At 40.5% G+C, this 18,526-nt stretch overlaps 4 protein-coding genes across 5 annotated transcripts; 2 read left to right on the top strand and 2 right to left on the bottom strand.

Annotated features, from left to right (window-relative positions):
• Positions 1-2,683: 2,683 nt before the first annotated feature.
• LOC108650493 (uncharacterized) lies at positions 2,684-6,756 on the top strand. The gene is made up of 3 exons (XM_018099655.3): positions 2,684-2,904; positions 4,774-6,023; positions 6,122-6,756. Exons 2-3 carry the CDS (start codon positions 4,778-4,780, stop codon positions 6,268-6,270), a joined length of 1,395 nt encoding a protein of 464 aa, XP_017955144.1. The 5' UTR covers positions 2,684-2,904; positions 4,774-4,777; the 3' UTR covers positions 6,271-6,756.
• Positions 6,757-7,960: 1,204 nt separating this feature from the next.
• Positions 7,961-9,379, bottom strand: LOC108650194 (uncharacterized). Its single transcript, XM_030387071.2, has one exon. The coding sequence runs from the start codon at positions 8,647-8,649 to the stop codon at positions 8,077-8,079; it is 573 nt and encodes a 190-aa protein (XP_030242931.1). The 5' UTR covers positions 8,650-9,379; the 3' UTR covers positions 7,961-8,076.
• Positions 9,380-11,977: 2,598 nt separating this feature from the next.
• Cpr67B (Cuticular protein 67B) lies at positions 11,978-13,339 on the top strand. Its single transcript, XM_018099680.3, has 2 exons — positions 11,978-12,152; positions 12,484-13,339. The coding sequence occupies exons 1-2, from the start codon at positions 12,120-12,122 to the stop codon at positions 13,234-13,236; spliced, it is 786 nt and encodes a 261-aa protein (XP_017955169.1). The 5' UTR covers positions 11,978-12,119; the 3' UTR covers positions 13,237-13,339.
• A 791-nt stretch (positions 13,340-14,130) lies between these two features.
• On the bottom strand, positions 14,131-18,501 carry LOC115563688 (uncharacterized). Of its 2 annotated transcripts, none has more exons than XM_089260535.1 (4): positions 18,157-18,501; positions 17,057-18,064; positions 16,829-16,998; positions 14,131-16,771 (listed from the first exon to the last, which is right to left on the bottom strand). In XM_089260535.1, exons 2-4 carry the CDS (start codon positions 17,582-17,584, stop codon positions 15,778-15,780), a joined length of 1,692 nt encoding a protein of 563 aa, XP_089116661.1. In that variant the 5' UTR covers positions 17,585-18,064; positions 18,157-18,501; the 3' UTR covers positions 14,131-15,777. The 2 variants fall into 2 exon arrangements, with proteins under 2 accessions (XP_089116661.1, XP_089116662.1); XM_089260536.1 differs by having other exon boundaries at positions 18,163-18,501.
• Between the last annotated feature and the right edge of the window lie 25 nt (positions 18,502-18,526).

Here is an 18,526-nt window from a genome sequence, read left to right as displayed (position 1 = left end):
ATCGGCTGGCTCCAGATTCGGTCCACTGATCTACCAGGATCAGCTGCCCTACTATGGTGGTTTGAGTGGTCAGGTGTTGCTGCTGCAACCGCAGCAAGACGGCAGCATCCGCAGCAGCATTTTGCAGCGTCAGCAGCCGCACGAATTGCGTGGCGGCTCCAAGGATGCAGACGACACCATCAGCATATCGGCGGCCAGCATCTCGGCTGTAGCTAGTGATAGCCCCGTATCCTCCATCTCGGCTAGCGGTAGCAACTTCAATCGCATTCAAGAGGCAGCCGCTCGTCTGGTAGCCATACAAGAGTTGGCCAAACGGAAGGGCGCCTTCAGCGAGGAGGACAACAAGATCTATGCCAACAGTTTGCTGGAGCTGGGCCAAGCGGCCACAGCTTTGGCTCTACTGCAACAGAATGGACAGATCAAGGATTTCAGTGTGCTGCTGCAGCCGGAACTGTTTGGTGTAATGCCGCAGAAGCAGCCCTCGAATCTGGGCCTGGAAGCCAACAATCCAGCGGATCAGAAGATCGATGACCACAAGCTGGAGGAGGTGACTGAGCAGCAGCTGACGCCCGATGACATTTTACCGCCCCCCGCCGAGGATCCCTACGAGGATGTGAACGACAGTGTGGCCGTCATAGCGCCCAAGAAGGATGCTGCTGTGGCTGAAGCCAAACCCGTGGGTAAGTCTGGCCAAACTTAGGTTATTATTTAAGCTAAGCTAATCCTTATGCTAATTGCTTTTTCAGGGGTATCCATTGCTGGCGAGGGTGGCGTTGCCTCCTCCAAGCCCAATGCCGTTGCGCTCTCGGGCCGCAATGGCCTGGCTGTAGCCTCACCCAAAGCCACGGCCATTGCTGGCGTTACGCCCGAGGAGGCGGCTGCGTTCAGCATTACGCTGCCATCACGCAATCAGCTCGTCATCAAGACGTCCAATGCCCAATTAAACGACGATTACGACTACAGTGACGCCCCAGTGGCCGTGTCCACTTTTCCACACGTGCGCGACGCACCGCAGCGACCCGATGCGCTCGTCGAGAAATGGCGTGTGGCCATTGCCGAGGAGTACGCAGCCAGATCGAAGGAGCAGCAGGCCCAAAAGCCAATCATACGAGCAGCGCCCAAGCGACGCCTGCACCACGAGTAGAGGAACGCACCGAAGAGCAACCTCTCGCCACTGAGCATGAAACATGAAATTTTCTATGTACATCAAAATTGCCAATAAAGAAAAGAGAAAAAGATTTGCGTATCAAATTCATTCGGCCATTGAACCTTTGATCTTGGCAACACTTTGGCTAAAATCTAAAACCTTTTTTCTGTTGCCTGCCAGCAGGGGCTACAGCTGCGATGCATATCTAATAGACCAGCAAGCTGTGATTATATTTTAAAACGAAATAAATTTTACAAAATAAAAAAAAGAAGTAAGAGCGAAGGAATAGGAAAAGAAGATATATATAAGGGAGCCCGGCCAGAGAAGGAGTTGATATAAGATATAAGTACGAGCTGGCAAGCACATATCTTGATTAATCTTTTCCGCCAGCAGGCGGTGCAGGCAGCATAAAAATAAATCTAGCCAATGGGCCAGGCGGGGGTGAGGCGAGGCGAGGATGCGCGAGTGGCAGTCAAGCTAAATGCGCTGCACAATGTATTCAATTTGCACCTGAACCAGTTTCCCAGTTTCTAGCCATTGCCATTGCCATTGCCATGGCCATGGCCATGGCCAAAGCTCCCATGATGGTCGTCGTGAGTGGCTGTCAATGCGCTTGCAGCGCTTGACTTCTATTACAATGCAGGTTTAACAAACTCAGCTTGACCAAAAGCGCACACCAAGGCGAAGACCAAGACGAAGACCAAGACCAAATCGTAGCGACATACGTGCAGCACGTACAACAACATCTACGTTGACCATCTGCCATGGCCAGAACCTGGTGGCTGCTAGCTGCCGGCTGCTGGCTGTTGCCTGCAAACCAGAAAACCCTCTTCTGTGTGCAAGTGCAAAACGAGTACGAATAGTGAGTGCGAATGCGAGTGTGAGTGCGAGTGCGAGAGTGAGTGTGAGTATGTGGTATGAGGGCTTGTTATTGTTGTTATGCTTAACAAGCCATTGAAAATGTTTGAACCGGATTGAATGGGTTTTTCCCGACTGTATGTAACATGCAAAGGAGGCGTGGTTGATGGTGTGTAGTATATAGATTACTGATCAGAAATGATAGTAGAATCATTATAGAGCTATCCACTTGGGGTACATAAAAAAAAATAATATTCACATTGTAATCAAAAGTCTAAATTTAGAACAAAGTAAAGTTACTCTGGTTAACATTTGCTACAGGGTATCTTATACTCTGGCATTTCCGTTTCGAACACTCTTACTTGCTGCTGTTGTTGTTGTTGTTGTCGCTTTTGCTTAGCCAACTTTGGTCATTTGCCGCCTGCTTTGCGTGTGCTCCTTTTGGCTATCTTTGCTCTGCCACTCCCTCCGCCCCTGTCCCTGCCCCTGCCCCTTCCACTCCCACCGCAGACTATTCCTGCGGGAAGCTGCAAATGTTGCAGCTTGTTTTTCAGCTTGGGCTTCAGCTTGCTGTGCTGCTTCCTCTACCTCCTCTCCGCCATCTACCAATTGTAGCTCTTTGTTCTTGCGCTAGGTCAGTTAGGCAAGCGAGCACATTATAAAAGGCCCATGGCAGCCAGCATTGGCCACCAGTTTCCTTGAAGTGGTCGGCGTGTCAAGACTGAGCCACTCAGCCACAACCACCAACTCCAAACCACACACAACATTTGTGCCAAGTCTCGAAGCAGCATCGCTTGTGTTTCCATTTGCCATCTAAGTTAACCGTTTTTTGTGCCGGATTAAAGTGAGCTGCTCGCGAAGAACCAAACATCTCGTACAGAAGCGGCAGTTGTCATCAGGTAAGCTCTCTAGATTTTTTTTATGTTATTGCCTCTAATGTGGTTTAATGTCGTGCCCTAAGCTCGTTTAGAAAGTCCATGTCCGATGAATTAAGCTCAGTAGGCGCGACAAAGCGTCAAATAGGAAAGCGAAAATTAGACTTGAATTTGTTGTTAAGATCTCTTTATGAGGGCATTTTTTATATATTTGTCGTTAAGTCAACTGAACGAGTTGTTTATCTTAGAGATAGACATCTCTCAAAAATAATTAACTTGACAAAAATATATGTTAATTTATAAACAAGAATCATGCAACCGATTCTTTTCGCTAGAAAAGTTCATTTCCTCTAGTGTTAATATATTTGCTTGCGGAATCTTAGAGGAATTTATTAAATATAAACTCATATTAGCATCAAAAAAATAAATAAAATACTAAATATTTTACTTTTCCAAACAAACAAAGAAAATTAAAAATACATAAATATTTAATAAATTTATCATCAGTAAACATTTTACGTAGTTCAAATCAGAAATTCAGTATTATAAGGAGTTAGTTTTATTGAAATATTACACAACTGCAATTTTCTTAGTTACAACCACTGTTTATTTACAAATGTTTCATTCAAGCTAATTATTATTTTCCATTTATTTATAAAATTGTGTGAATAAGAACCAACATGAATTTCATAGAGTTTCAAGTTTTAAATATCTAATAGTAAACTACTTAAAACTACTACTTAAAAATATGCTCAAAGCGAGATTCAATAAATTAATGCTATATATTTTATTTATTATATATTTTCGATACATCAATAAATGGATTTTATTTATGTATTTGTAATAAATTCACTGAATGGATACTAAAACCTTGAACTATTGTCTTCCGACTCTGTTTTCGCATATTTTCCCTTGATGTATTGACAATCACAATATTATCATACTCTATGTCATCTAAAATATAAGAAACTAAGAAATTGTGATTCAAATATTTCTTTTTAGACTAGAATTATCTGCTTTTCCCTTAATAAAAACAAGATTTCTTAGCTTGAGCAACAAATGGGGTAATTTTAACTACTCTTGCTTAGATAACTATGCAATTCCCCATTTATTATGTGCAGAGTAAGAGAGAAAGAACGTCCGCAAATTCCTCCAGTAAAAATGCCTTAGGTCAGTTTCAATCAGTTTGCTCAGTTTTAGTTTACTTGCTAGCAGACATTCTTTCCTCGAGCGATGCACAAATTAAGTTTCCAGTTCAATTAGTAGTTGCAATCTTTTTTCCCTTCACCATCAAGTCTGGCAAAAGAGGAAAGAAAAATGCGGCCCAACGCGCTTACAGAAACCTCTGAACTATTAAAAACATTTTCAAGTTCTAAACGCTGCAGTTGCTTCAATTTCCACGCAAATGATAGGGAAGAAGAGACGGTGGGCTGGGTTGGCTTTAAATAGAATATGCGCAAGAAAATAAGACTTGGGGGAATTTGATGCCCCTCGGAGAGATATGATCAGAAAAGCGAAAAACCAGTTATTAGCCGAGCTGAGATCAAAAGAGTTGGCCAAGAACTTGGTCTGGCAATTGCAGCTGAATGGCTTGAGTGGATTGCTCGACTGCAGCCAGAGAGCACATTGGACACTTTATGTGTACACTAGAATTGGCTGCTTCAGAGCTTTTCCAAGAGCCAATCAAACCGCAAACCGGTTAATAGTTCGCATCCTGTGGCACATACATGCAATTATAATGTTTAAATTTAGAATGGACTTTGGTTGGACGACTATAAATAGCTAGCCAGGGCAATACCAGTTTAGCAGCAGCAGCAGAAGGAGCAGCTACCAATTGAATGCCTGGCATAGACAACTGTAGCTAAAGCCTTTGCTCTTCCCTCCCCCTCTTAGCATAATGTTCATCTTTGCGCTTGTCTGCCTGCTGGCAGTGGGCAGCCAGGCGAAGCCACTGCAGCCAGTCGTGGAGCCGGCCCAGCATATTGTCATTGTGACGCCTCAGGCGCAGGTGCACCTGGAGCCAGCGCTGCGCTACGTGCATGGCTTGTCCCCATTGGCGCGCGTCTCGGGGCCCCATCATGAGGAGACCATTGTCTATGTGCCAGCTGGAGCTGCAGCCTCTGTGGTGCCCACTATAGGCGATGCCGTGTCCACTGGCCGTGCCAGCAGCCGCAATCCAGCACAGGAGACCAGGCAGACTGAGGGCTTCCCGAGTGTCAATCAAATCCAGCAGCAGGTGCAGCAGGGCGTTGAGATCGTAGGCGGACAGTTGGGCGAGGCTGCTGAATCAGCAGCCGCTGCCGGCGCTGGCTTCTTCCCCGGCTTCTTCCCCAGTCCGGGCAACAAAAACGAAGAGGTGCAGAAGCTGAAGAGCGAGAAGATCGAACTGATTGAAACTCCGGCCAATACCCAACCACTGCTGGCTGCCACCGAGGCGCGTCACTTCTACAGTCTGCCGCAGGTGTATCACACGCCCGTGGTCGATGTGGTGCATACCCCAGTCTACTCGTGGCCCATCTCAGCTATACGCGCACGCAGCATTCAAACCGATGAGGCACCCATTCAGGCCACTGAGGAGAAGGCAGCGCCAGAGCTACCAGAGGCTCAGCCACTGCTCAAGCAGCAGAAGCAATCAGAGCAATCGGAACAGCCATTGGATCAGCTGGCACAGACCATCATTCCTGCAGCCGTCGAGGCCAGTGAATTGAAGGCAGACATTGCGCCACGTCAGCTGGAGGAGATTAACGCTATCAAGGTGGAGCAACAAAGCGAGGAAAATATTAAGCCAATTCTTAAAGACGCACTTCAGGAAACCAAAGCAAGCTTCGCCGAGCCCGCCGTCAAGGAAGCCCCCAAGGAGGCCGAGAAGGAAATTATACCGGAAGCCATCCCAGAGGTCAAGAAGGAAGCCCAGCCCGAAGCCAGAAAGGATGTCGTCCAGGAGGCCAGGAACGAGGCCATCCAGGAACCCAGTTTCGAGGCTCGCAAGGAGTCCAGTAACGAGGAGATCAAAGCACCCATTCTGAAGTCTGATGAGGGTAGCTTAAAGGAGCTAATTAAGGAGGAGACCAACCAGGAGCTCATCAAAGAGGCCATCAAGGAGCCCCTCAAGGAGACCATCAAGGAGCTTATCAAGGAGGAAAGTGAGTAGATTATTTGAAAAGAAATAGAAAACTTATATTCATTGGCTGCATATACCATAAAATATAAAATATTTATTTGGCAATTCTTGCATATTTAGTCAAGGAAGAAATTCCTTTGCTTAAGGCTGCAGCCCGTCCCATTGCCGCTGCCATACCAGCTGAGGCCCAGCAAGCGGAGGCACAGCCCGAGGCTCAGCAAGCCGCCATCGAACAAGGGACACCAGCAGCAGCAGCAACAGCAGCTTAGGTAGCCACAGCCATGAGATCAATTCACATCGCATCAAACCACATCGAATCGCATCACACACACACATAGAGACACATACACACACTCATACACAGATATTCTATATGGGCAACTTTGGTATTCTACAACTCGATCTGTTCCGTGCCTAGGCTCTGCGCCAGGCCGTGGGTAAATACAATTAGTTACTAACACAGTCACAGCGAAGCAATTTCCGACTTTCAGCAACAATTAATAAAATGCAACAACAACAACAACAACAACAACAGAAGTATAATACAAATAAAATAAAATATATATGAAAACAAACATCTAAATGCATATACGTTCATTCATAGCTAACAACATCTAGACATCTAGAACACGTTCATAATCATCATTCATCATCATTCATTCATTCATTCATTCATTCATTCATTCATATTCATAACCATAACAAATGAAAAATGTAAAACAGAACAATAAAAAAAGTGAATGTAAAATGTAAAATACGGAGAGAGTTTTTATTTCTTATTCAAAGTGGAAGCGAGAAAGAGACAATAAGCAAAAGACTTAAGCAACAAACTTGCATGAAGGATTGTCGAGAGATAAAAATATTAAGTGAAAAGAGAAGCCTTTTGAGTAAGGGGCTTATTATCTATACAGCAAGCATCGACCGATTACTCATACATGACAAATATTGCATATACAATATATATACATATATATTTGTTCGGGTCTCTATGATGACGTATGCCCTATCATTTGGAATAGGTTCTCTATCATTTCCACACTCGATTTTCGTTACCTTCTTTTTACTCTTGAGCAAATTCGGAGCAGCATCATTTGCTCTTTTTCGAGTGAAATCTTCTTGGGTATAAGAGGTGGAGGCTGCAGCAGCATTTCTTCAGTCGTTTACCGAAGTTGGTGCTGGACAGCTGTGTGTGCAGAGGAGTGAGGAGCTGTGCTCTACTTTTGGACTTGGTATTTATTTAGTAAAGTATTAGTATTTTAATTAGTATTTAATTTAGTATTTAATTCAGTATTTAATTTAGTATTTATTTTAGTATTTATTTAGTATTTTTTTAGTACTTTAAATATTTCATATAACAACAATATTACGATGATAATAATAATAAATGGAATGATGGTCCTTATCATACTAAACTTTATTATAATATTGCTGATAGGTAACTGTAATATTTATTTAAAATAATAATATTTCATCAATTGTGATTATTAAATTAGCATTAATCATAATTATTGTTTGTAAAATTATATACATATTTATTTTAAGGAAGCTGCCAGCGGAAGGTAAGCTTTATATACATATGTATTTACATATGAATAATATTCTATAATATTAAACTTCTAAGCATAAGCTAATGCCAGTCCCACCCAAAATACATATTGTATATGCAAAACTATATATAATTATACATATATATATTATATACATAAATATGTATATCGTCTATAATTGTGCAACTGGACAAGATGGGTTAAACACGCACCCGTAATTCCCACTGAACATAAAAATATTGCACATATTACCCACTCACACACACACACATGCACATACACAGAGCTAAACATAAATCGCGTTCCATGCTGCATGCGCGACGCATACTAAGTGCGCTTAGAGACGTGCCCAGCCATGAGCTATGGGCAAAGTGTGGGCGCCTCTCTCACGTTACAGTTACAACGATAGTCGTGGAGCTGAGTCTTTTATTGACAGAATATATAAATACAAAAATAAATAAATTTAATAACTCTTAGATGTACATGTATGTATGTGTATATATAAATATATTTCTGTATGTATGTCAATCACTTGTCCTCGCCCACAGTGATCCAAACATCTTTTCGTGGCAGGATTGTGGTTGTAGTTGTTGTTGTTGTTGTAGTTCTTTTTGTCGTCGTCGTTGTTTTTGTTGGTTTTGTCTTTGCTTTCACCGTGCTTGCCACAATTGGGGGCGCCACAGTGGTTACCTCATCTTTGCGCACGGGATGACTGGTGTCCGTATGGCGATAGATGGAGAAAAAGGTTTGTATGCGTTGTATTATCCTCTCCAAGAGCGGCGGAAACTTGTGCTCCACACCATCGCCGTACATCTTGATGTTGAGCTTCACTTGCTCCTGGCTTGAGTGCAGCTTCAGTGCTTGCAACACGCTGCGTAATAGCAGGAAATTCTGTAGATCGCCGCCACTCTGATTCTGTGGATGCTCCAAGATCAAAGTGCCATTCGGCTTCAGTTCCAGATAGCCAATCTCCTTCGTATCCATTCCGATGGCATTGCTCGTCTCGTCCAACTCGTGCGGCACCACAGCCGCCTGCAGCGCGGCCGGCGAAAGCAGCAGAAGTAACAGCAGCGTCAGCATCAGCGCTGCATTGATCTGCATCTTGAAGTGGTTTATTTTCCTTTATTTGCGGGTAAACCTGACTGCGGACAGCTCCGATCGGCCAGTCGCTTGGTATTGCACTGGTTTTGACTTTACTTTAGCTTTCGCACTTATTTCAACTGCTGTTGCTGCTGCTTCTTCTTCTTCTTTTGCTTTGGCTTCGAGCCCTGCGTGTGTGATTGAGCGCTGTTTGCTTTGGAGCCATTTGCTGGGCACTGCGAGTGTGTTTACCTGGCGGGCACCTGGCCAACTTTGTTTATTTGACATTTTCAGCTGCTCACCCGGCTCTCGGCGCTCTCAGTGAGCTTCGACTTGGCTGTTTGAGTTAGTTATTTGCATTGAAGTTTCGAGCTATTTGTTCATATCTTGTTACACATTAATACATCTATTTGCCATTTGCGTATACGTAATATTCCGTTTACAGGTGCAAAACATTTCAAAAAATAAACTCTCTTGTATCTCAGTTCACTTCTCATAAGGAATTCAATAAAGCGGCATTATTATAATAAAATATATTCATATTTAAATATGAACGACAGTTGCACAGCGTAAACCGGATTTACGAAAATTAGGTCTGCGTTTTTATTTAGACTTTTGCATCATCGGCAAGTAAATAAATAAGAAACAATAAACTTATTTACAGAACATCTAAAAAGGAATTAAGAATGTTGCAAAGTGATTCACTGAATATTTGATGTCACACATTTGTTTATCTGAAGATAGAAGTCAGCATACTCAACGTAAATTCCAGAAATTGTTTATAACTATTGATATAAGAAATCACGAAATGAGACTAAGTAGCATAAATTAACTTTGACTAGTTTGTGGCTCATTTCGTTGTCAAGAACCAAGAATTAACCTGTTGCTGACTCATTCAATATCTGGAGCCTTTTTTGAGTGCCCCGGTTAGGTATAATGATTTAGTGTTTATTTGTCAATCATATGAACTATGATAAGCTCTTAATCAGTTTGACTAGTTGAGAATTGGTAAGTGAGTCTATCTGTTTATTTACCTGTCTATATGTTACTCTGCCTAATTTAAGAACATAACTTTAAGATCATTAAAGCAAGAGATTATGATGTATTGAGGTAATTCCTTGAGAAAAAATCAAAAGAACCAGCAAAGCTTGATTGACACAGCAAGTCGACAAATGATGAGGGTATTTCCCAGTCTATAATTCCTAATTAGAGCTTCCATAGTTTGTTTTTGAATCTGTATATCTTTTGTATTCTTTGCAGCTAATGAAATTCAGTCAGCAGAACGCAAAAGTACAAAAATCGCCATTTGCGTCTATGAACAGCGATAAAAAATAACATAAGCTAAAAATACGTTTTTAATATTAGTAATGGTCAATAAGTTGCATAAAGAAATATATACATAACATAAATATATAATATTGATATTTGTTTTGGTATAAATTACGTAGAGCCTCGCTGTCTGGGTGGGAAATGAAAATTTGTTTTAACGGTCTGCTTCAAATGCTTGAGGCGTGCTTCTTACCTATTATTTAAATAGCAATATCATTTCTGTAATTGTTGTAAATGTAATTGTAATTGAGAAACTGCGCAGTTTGCTGTCAACAGCTCAAAGCTGAGCCCTTGCACGACTTACAAATCTCAAAATAAAGGCGACGGAATTTAAGTCAAAAGACTTAGGCAACAAACTTGCGGAATCACAGTCAAGCAGCTCTCATTGCTTGAATTACCCACTCGAATTGACATTTGATAGCGCATCTGGAAGAAGATACGATTAATTATGCATACATACATATATGTTCATCTGTAGCAGAGACAAGTCAAGTGCTCGTCTGCCTGAGCTTCCGCTGATCGTTTCTACAGGAAACCCGAGCCCCTAGAGCTACAGCTAAAGCTGTACATTTTGCATTAATTAGAAGTGAAAAAAAATTGATGGAAGCATTCAAAAATTATTTGATAAAAAATAAATCATTACCAGCATAAAGTAAACACAAACGTGGTTGGCCACGCGTATACCCAATGCCCAAAAAGCTGTTTCATATACATACATATATCCAATTGATATTTCCTTAAAAGGTGAACTGGTTTTAGATGCCTGTCACTAAGTAAGATTATTTAATATGATTGTGAGCCAAATTTAGTATATATTTTTGGATCAGAATAGATTAGACCTAACGTCTTGTAACCACAAGATTTAGAACAGCCCACATATTTTATTCTAAATTGCTTACCTAAAACTTATATATAGTTAGCAACTTAGAAAGACGTTTTTGAACATTTCAGATATTGTTGCGTGTGAGGGGAAAACCCCAAAGAACTCGTTCTGCTATATTTGATTTACATTTATGATCAATTATGATATATATTTCATACAAATTAAATATTATATCATTAATATACAATAATATGTGATATTCGCGAATCTTCTGGTTGTTTCAACAAATTCTTTATTTATTTAATTTTTATAAATATTATCGTTTGCAAAGTAAAACAGGAAAAACAAGTGTATGATCGGTATCATTCTGATCGGTATTCTCCCAATCCTTGAATCGCACTTCCAGTAATCTTTGCTTATGATCTTGCTCAGCTCTTCGTACATGCTGATTAAAATAACGTGAAAGCTTTAAGCACAACCTTGAGAGACATATTTAAGGAATTCATATTAAGCCGCTAAAACCATTTATATTCTTGGATAAGTAATATAATAATAAATAATTATACAAAAATATTCTAGAGATTCTCATATACTTTTATATCATTATTGTGAGCCTGTGAAGCGGATATAAAAACTACATATCAAATCGCTGAATCTTCTCGAAGCCAGCATATACTACCCTATGCCACATTCTATATAGGGTATCAGTCAGAGATCAATGAGATAACTGACAGCCGTCTAGCTAGCCAAAATGCCACTTAAACTACGATAGACACTTGCGGGTGCGCTTACAAAACAAATATTCTATAAACTACAACAACGGCAACAATAACCAAAAGAGAAAGATAATAATAATAAGTAAAAAAGGTAAAATAAATATTATTTAATAACTAATTGAGCATTTCGATGCTCGCATACATACAATTAATGATGTGAGCAAAGCAGCCACAGAACAGCAAAAGCAACGCGTGAGAAGTGTGAATTTTCAGCTAAGATGAACTTCAAATTGTTGTTGATGCCGATGCCGATGCTGATGCTGACGCTGAGTAAGAAACCGGACAGAAGCGACGAGCACATCTTCATTCAACGTTCATTTTTTAATTTTATGCAAAACAACAAAACGTATTGTATAAGAAAAAAAAAAACGGAAAACAACAAACTGCGAAGCAGAGTTAGTATAAAAGCCTTGCGCTAAAGTTATGTAGTTATTAGTAGATCGACAACAGTTCAAGCAACAGCAGCAGCATCCAGAACAGTGTTTATAAAACAATAATTTATACACTATATATACTATATACTATATATATATAAATATATCAAGTGTTAATCAAGTTTCGCAATGAAGTGCTTTATATTGGCCGCCTTTTTGCTGGTTAGTAGCCAAAAATATGAATTGTGTTAGTGTTTGAATCATTATGCATATGAATTGGCAACAAGTTATGAGCTTTGGATAAATAATGCGACATCTATGGATCAATTCAATTAGAAGTCCGGGTTGTAAAAATGTCAAATGTGCATATAAAAATGTCTCTGACGTCTATTTGCCACGCGTATCATTTATAGATGTGCTAATTGTGTTACACGTTCCGCGGAAGTTGACCAAATGACATCATCATCATCATCATCGTCATCATCAAAAAGCTGTGAAGCGTGGCACATTTTATAACCCATTAATTCTTAACTTTTCGGGTTTCTTCTTATAGGTGAGCTGCGCCAGCGCCGAGAACATCTTTAAGATTAACATCACGCCAGAGGAGGCGCAACAGTATCTGAACAGCGCCCAACTGCGAGGCGTTAATGAGATCGAATATGCGCCCAAGACTGGGGAAAATCCCCTGCCCGAGGCACGCAACGAGAAGGGAGAATTCGTGTATATGGGTCGTGTGATTGAGCATCCCGAGGATTATGTGGAGGAGCACTACGATGCGCATCAGTACCATGGCCAGGACGGTCTGGGACAGTATGTGTATGGCTACAAGGACTGGAATCAGGGCAAGAACGAGAAACGCGACGAGGCTGGCACCGTCAGTGGCTCCTACAAGTATGTGCAGCCACATGGTCGCGATTTCATTGCCAAATACTATGCGGACAAAACTGGCTTCCATGTTGAGGACAACCGTCCGGCGCATTTGAAGCTGCCGGCAACCAAGACACCCGCCGTGCTGAAGGCCGAGGAGGAGCACTTCAGACTGTGGGGTGAGCTGGCCGCTGCCGCTGGCCACAATCCCGATCCGTTTGCTCCCGAATACCAGACAGGCGAGGGCGCCTACCAGCCCAGCGAGACAGAGACTCGCGAGTACGTGCACGACGAGAAGCCCTATGTGCCTGGACCAGAGGAGACGGGCGAGCCCAAGGGCTTCTTCTACGCCTTCGACTACAACGTGCCGCTGTTGCGCAACAAGGCGGAACGCGAGGAGCTCGAACGCCTGCGCGCCATCAACAACAAGGACGAATAGGAGGTTCCTTGACATAGCTAATACTCACGTAGAAAATAGCCTAACTCTAGATATTTATTCAATGATATATTAAATAAATCCAGCAGCTATTACAATTCTCAAATACGTTCTGTTTTCTTGCTTTTATTGTTACATATACATATATATAAAATGTGGTTTGGTTGTTTTTTTTTTTTTTTTTGCTTAAATTGTTTTAACCCGTCCACTTGTATAATTTTATTTGTTTTTAATCTTAACACTTTAGTTGTTGTTTGTTTTTGTTGTTTTTATACGTTCTTTACATTTACATTTTTGTTTTTCTTTTGTTGTTGTTTTTTTTTTTTTTTAATTTAATTTTTTTTTGTTATCATTTTTTTTTTTTTTGCTGCTTTTCAAGTAAAATTATTGCTTTCTTTAACTTAAATTAAGTTTTTTTATAAGCAATCAATAATTGTTTAATTTTTTTCGTTTTCTTTCTGTGGTTTTTTTTTCGACAACCAGCTAAAACTAAGTTTTAATTTAATTAAATTATTTAATGAATAAATCGATTAATCAATGCATTAGTTTTTTTTTATTATTTTCATTTCAAGTTACAAACACAATTTTGTAATTATTATAAAAAAACGAATTTTTGATTTTAATTATATTTGTTTTTCGTTTTTATACATGCAATGCCATTTTTTCTATGGCACTGATGGCTGACGAAATGCATTTAGAGAGAAAAACGAAACAAAACAAATCTCTAAACTGAGACTCAAAGTGTTTTGTAGCATGCTTTTGGGCGTTGCATAAAATATAAAAAAAAATCAAATTTTTATAGTACTCTTGCAAAAAGTAATATTTAACGAGCCGAAAAGATTAGACAAACATTTTTTGAAAATAGTTTAAATTTAGTTTCAAGTTAGATTTTTTAAAAATATATATTTCCCTTTGCTCTATTTTGCAAGAGTATTAAAACTTCGACTGGCCAAAGTTAACTGATTTGTTTATTCGATTTTCAGTATACTAAATATATATATATTTGTTTTGTAATTATGTTGAAAATAGTTTTCGATGTTAAAAACAAAAATTTGATTTTCAAATGAATCACAATTGAATTTTCGTTTTAAATGAAAAGCAAACATTACAAATGCACACATATGTACTCGTATACTCGCCTATATGCATTGTGTATATATACTTATATACATATATATATATGGATATATATATATGCTTGTACATATGTATGTGATTTATATATGGCAGCTTTGTTCAGTCCAATATTGAGTTTTCTCTTTTGCACGTTAAGTTCTATTAAATTTTCACTGCATTTTGTGGTTTTATTATATAAATATATCGAGAGTTCTTGAAGTTCTGCTCATTTAGTGCGAACGACATGTGAATAGAAAAAGAAAAAGCAAACTTTAAAAAAACAAAAACAAAAACAATATTATAACAATATAGAATAGAATAGATGTTTATCATATGAGTACTTGTTCTTCAGGTCATTTTAATTGCATTACTCAAGTAATTTGGAACTGTTCTTTTGACTTTAGTCGATATTGAAGTAAGGCAAAACAAAACATTTAGAAATAGAAAACAATTTATAGCATCTCGTATAGATAGAGTGATAGTGCAAGGTACTTTATAAAGCTTGCGTCGTCGTTCACACGAGTTAAAACTTCAAAGAACCGAAAAAAATGAAAACTTGGAGATCATTTGAGCAGACTGGTATAGGAAAAATGAATGCGTAATACTTGTACAGCTGGGTTCTATTTTCTATTGGATCAATAGGCCCTCGCTAGTCTAATTACTAGTGGATGATAAAGGTTTTCGTGCAATGTCCATTGCTGTGTGTGTGTGTGCGTGTGATTTTCTTTTGTCTACATATTTCTGATGATAATTTGGCGCATGAGTTTCATTTTACGATTGCCATTGATTGGTTTGATGACCTAATATTTAAGTTCTCTATTTTACTTATATTCGCTTTTATTTTCTGTTTCTCTCTCATTTGGTTTGTATATAAGGCAAACTGTATGCGAAACATACAAATATTGAACTATATAAATACTTGATTTTTATATTTGTTAATCTTTACGTATGCCGGGGAAGAATTCTGGAGAAACTATGGATGACAAGCCCAGACAAGTGGGCGCTATACATATATATATACATATATAAAGATATATATATATATATATATATACATATGTATATGTATTTGAGTATGAATGGAGCATGGCACAATATTATATTTTTCTTTTTTCAGTTATTACATTGAGAGTCTGTCGATTTGCCTTCAAAAATTGACTGATACAACTGTATATATTGTATATATATATTCATATATAAACGTACTTTGTATACATATATATATATATGTATGTATGATTTATGTAAATCTTGTATATATTAAACGTCCACGACTCTAAATACTCCTAGGTGCTAGTGAAGTGCTAGTGCTACCCGAAAGGTAGTTCTCTCTCTACTCATTACTCGTATCGTGCCTGTTTACTCGGATATCCTTTACTCTTCCTACTTATGAAACTTTATGTTATCATCGTTATCAGTTATACTTATCTACTTGGCCGCAGCAGCCGCTGCCGATGCTGCACTGGGCGCCACTTTCAGCTTGATGAACATATTGTTGTCGTTGTTGCTGCTATTCAGGTCGAGTTTCTGCACCTCGCACTCGAGATTGTTGATGCAGTTCTTCTCGTACTGTGTGGTGCCATTCTCCGTGGCTGTTTTGTCACTGGGCGCTTGCTCGCTGGGTGCCACCTTCTTCTCCTTACTCTTCTTCAGCGCATTCAGCAGCGTTTTCTCTTTGCTCTTGCTCTCCTTGTGATTGCCATCCTTATCCTTGTGTTTGTTATTCTTGAAGCGCGGGAATATGCAACCATTGGGCAAGAAGCCACCAAGCTTCTCCTTCTTTACTGGCGCTGCTGGAGGTGGCGTGGCTGCAGGAGGCGTGGGCGTAGGTATGACTGTAGGCTGAACAGCAGCAGCGTTTGGCGCTGGAGCTGTTGTCACATTTGTTGGAGTACTACAACCATTGCTGGTAGTCGTATTGGCTGATTTGCTCTCTGGTTCTTGGGTCACTTGCTCGACTGTTGATAGAGTCTCTGTAGCAGATGGAGAGCCGCTGTTGCCATTAACAACGACACCTGCATCCGTTTGATCACCGCAAGAATCGCCAGGCGTTGACTCGTTGCTACCCGCTTGTTGTTCTTGCTGTTGCTGCTCATCCGACTGCTCACTGGCTACCTTGTTATCCAACTGCTGGGCAAATACGGCCAGTGTAATGCCGTTCCCATGCTCAGCCGCCATAAGATCGGCATTATATGCTGGCGGCAAGCCGATCTCGGATGCATTTGACTGAGCAGCACTTCCAGCACGCATTGCATCCGGTGACTTGGGAAACATTTGTTGCGTAGTGATGTTTTGATAGTGCTGCTGCTGGCGCTGTTGTAACATTTGCTCCTCACGCTCACGGTCCCGCTGCGCCTGCACAGCATTCCAGACATCCTTAAGCTCGCCCGAAATGTCACGATCCTTGAGTATGACGGCGTTTCTGTATTAAATCAATATTATTATGAGTCCTCAAATGGAAAGGCAACAGCATACGCACCTGACTAGTTTCACGCCGGGATTCATAGCCTCCACAAAATCGCACATTAGCTCTACCATAGCGCGTCGTTCCTCGGGATCCTTGCTATGGCGTCCCGAGTCTTTGAGCACTTCAGGATTCGCCATAACGGCAAACACAATGGGTGGACTGCGCGGGCTGCCAGGCGGCACCTATTCAAACAAAATAATTAAAGAGCTGTAGAAGATTATCGTTGTAGTTTGTACTTACGCGCATGCCTCCATACAAAGGTATAGGATCACTGGGCTCCTGTGGTATGACAATACGAGTCCAGCTTAGCACATTGATAAACAACTCCTCGCCAGTTTCAGTGGTGGTGCGAATGCACATGTGGGGCTGTGGCGGGTTCTTGAAGTGGCGATAGGCTCGTGAGTGTCGATAGCTATGTGGTGGTGGCGATGATTGCATCAGTGTCATCCCCAACCCCAAATCGCCCTGTTGCTCTAGCTGTTGTTCTTGCTCCTGCTGTGCTTGTTGTGCATGTTGTTGCTGTTGCATTTGCGCATGCTGCTGCATATTATTATGCTGCAGCTGTTGTTGCTCCATATTAATGCTGTAGTTGTTGCTTGATGTCATAGTCTCAATGGTTTCTTCTAGGTCTATGCCAAATGTATTGGCTTCAGCATCATTGGCAGTGCTGTTATTGTTGCTTGTGTGTTCGTTATGTTGTTGTTGTTGTGGGTGTTTCGATTGCTGCTCCTGTGCGGAACTTTCAGTCTCAAGCTCCGCGGCCGACATTTTCGGTTTGTATTTGTTTTGTGGTTGTTATTATTTGAGTTGGTTTTGTTTGTTTATTAGTTTTAAGCAGTCTTTTGTTTTGCCCTCCTCTGCTGCTGTTTCTTAGACGAGGTTTTCGTGCTCTTCGCTCTTCTCTTTGTTCTTATCGTGTACACTCACACCAGCATGCGCTCTCTCTCTCTCTCGCTCTCGCTCTCTTATTGCTGTCGCTGACTTACAACATTACGGCGTCTTGGTCCTGTTTTCAGCTTAACTTTTGACCTTTTGCTCTTATTAATGTGTGTGCATATTACACGTCGCTTTCTTTGACATTTACTCTGCATATATATTTAATTATACATTGCCCGCAAATACAAGCCTTATCGTGCACGCACTAACACTAACATGCACACACACTAGCGCACAGACACAGCAGTCAAACACCCTTCACCCCTACAACACGTACAAGTGGGAGGAGTTGGTCGTTGTCGTTCTCGTTGTCTGCGAAAGAGTGGGGGAACATGTAACAAAAAGAAATCAAGTAAATGGTAAAAGTTCAAAAGCGCATCTGTATTTTCTTTTTTTATTGTTACACTTACACATTTCACGCGTTTTCATTAATAATAATGGTTTTCCAGTTTCATTGCACAATACACATACAGAAGCACACAATGTACATACATATACACACAAACAAAAACTGCGTTTCTGCTTCACATAATTTTTCCTCATAAATTGCTGCTGCCTACTGACTGCACTTAGAAAACAATGCACCGACAGACGGCCGCGCGCTGCGCTGATTTTTATATTTAGCTTTTTAGCAGCTTTTCATTGCGGCACACACACAGAACAGCCGAATTTTCCGACGACTTCCCAACATAAACAAAAAACTAATGTAAATGTATCCAGAGTGACCAGTCACCTGTAATGTGTATATTTCGTGCTGCCAGATAGTTAAAAATA

This window comes from Drosophila navojoa, chromosome 4 (assembly GCF_054131105.1).
Source record: "Drosophila navojoa isolate 15081-1374.11 chromosome 4, UAZ_NAV_1.0, whole genome shotgun sequence".
NCBI classification, from domain to species: Eukaryota; Metazoa; Arthropoda; class Insecta; order Diptera; family Drosophilidae; genus Drosophila; species Drosophila navojoa.
This window is presented reverse-complemented; position numbering and strand designations above follow the sequence as displayed.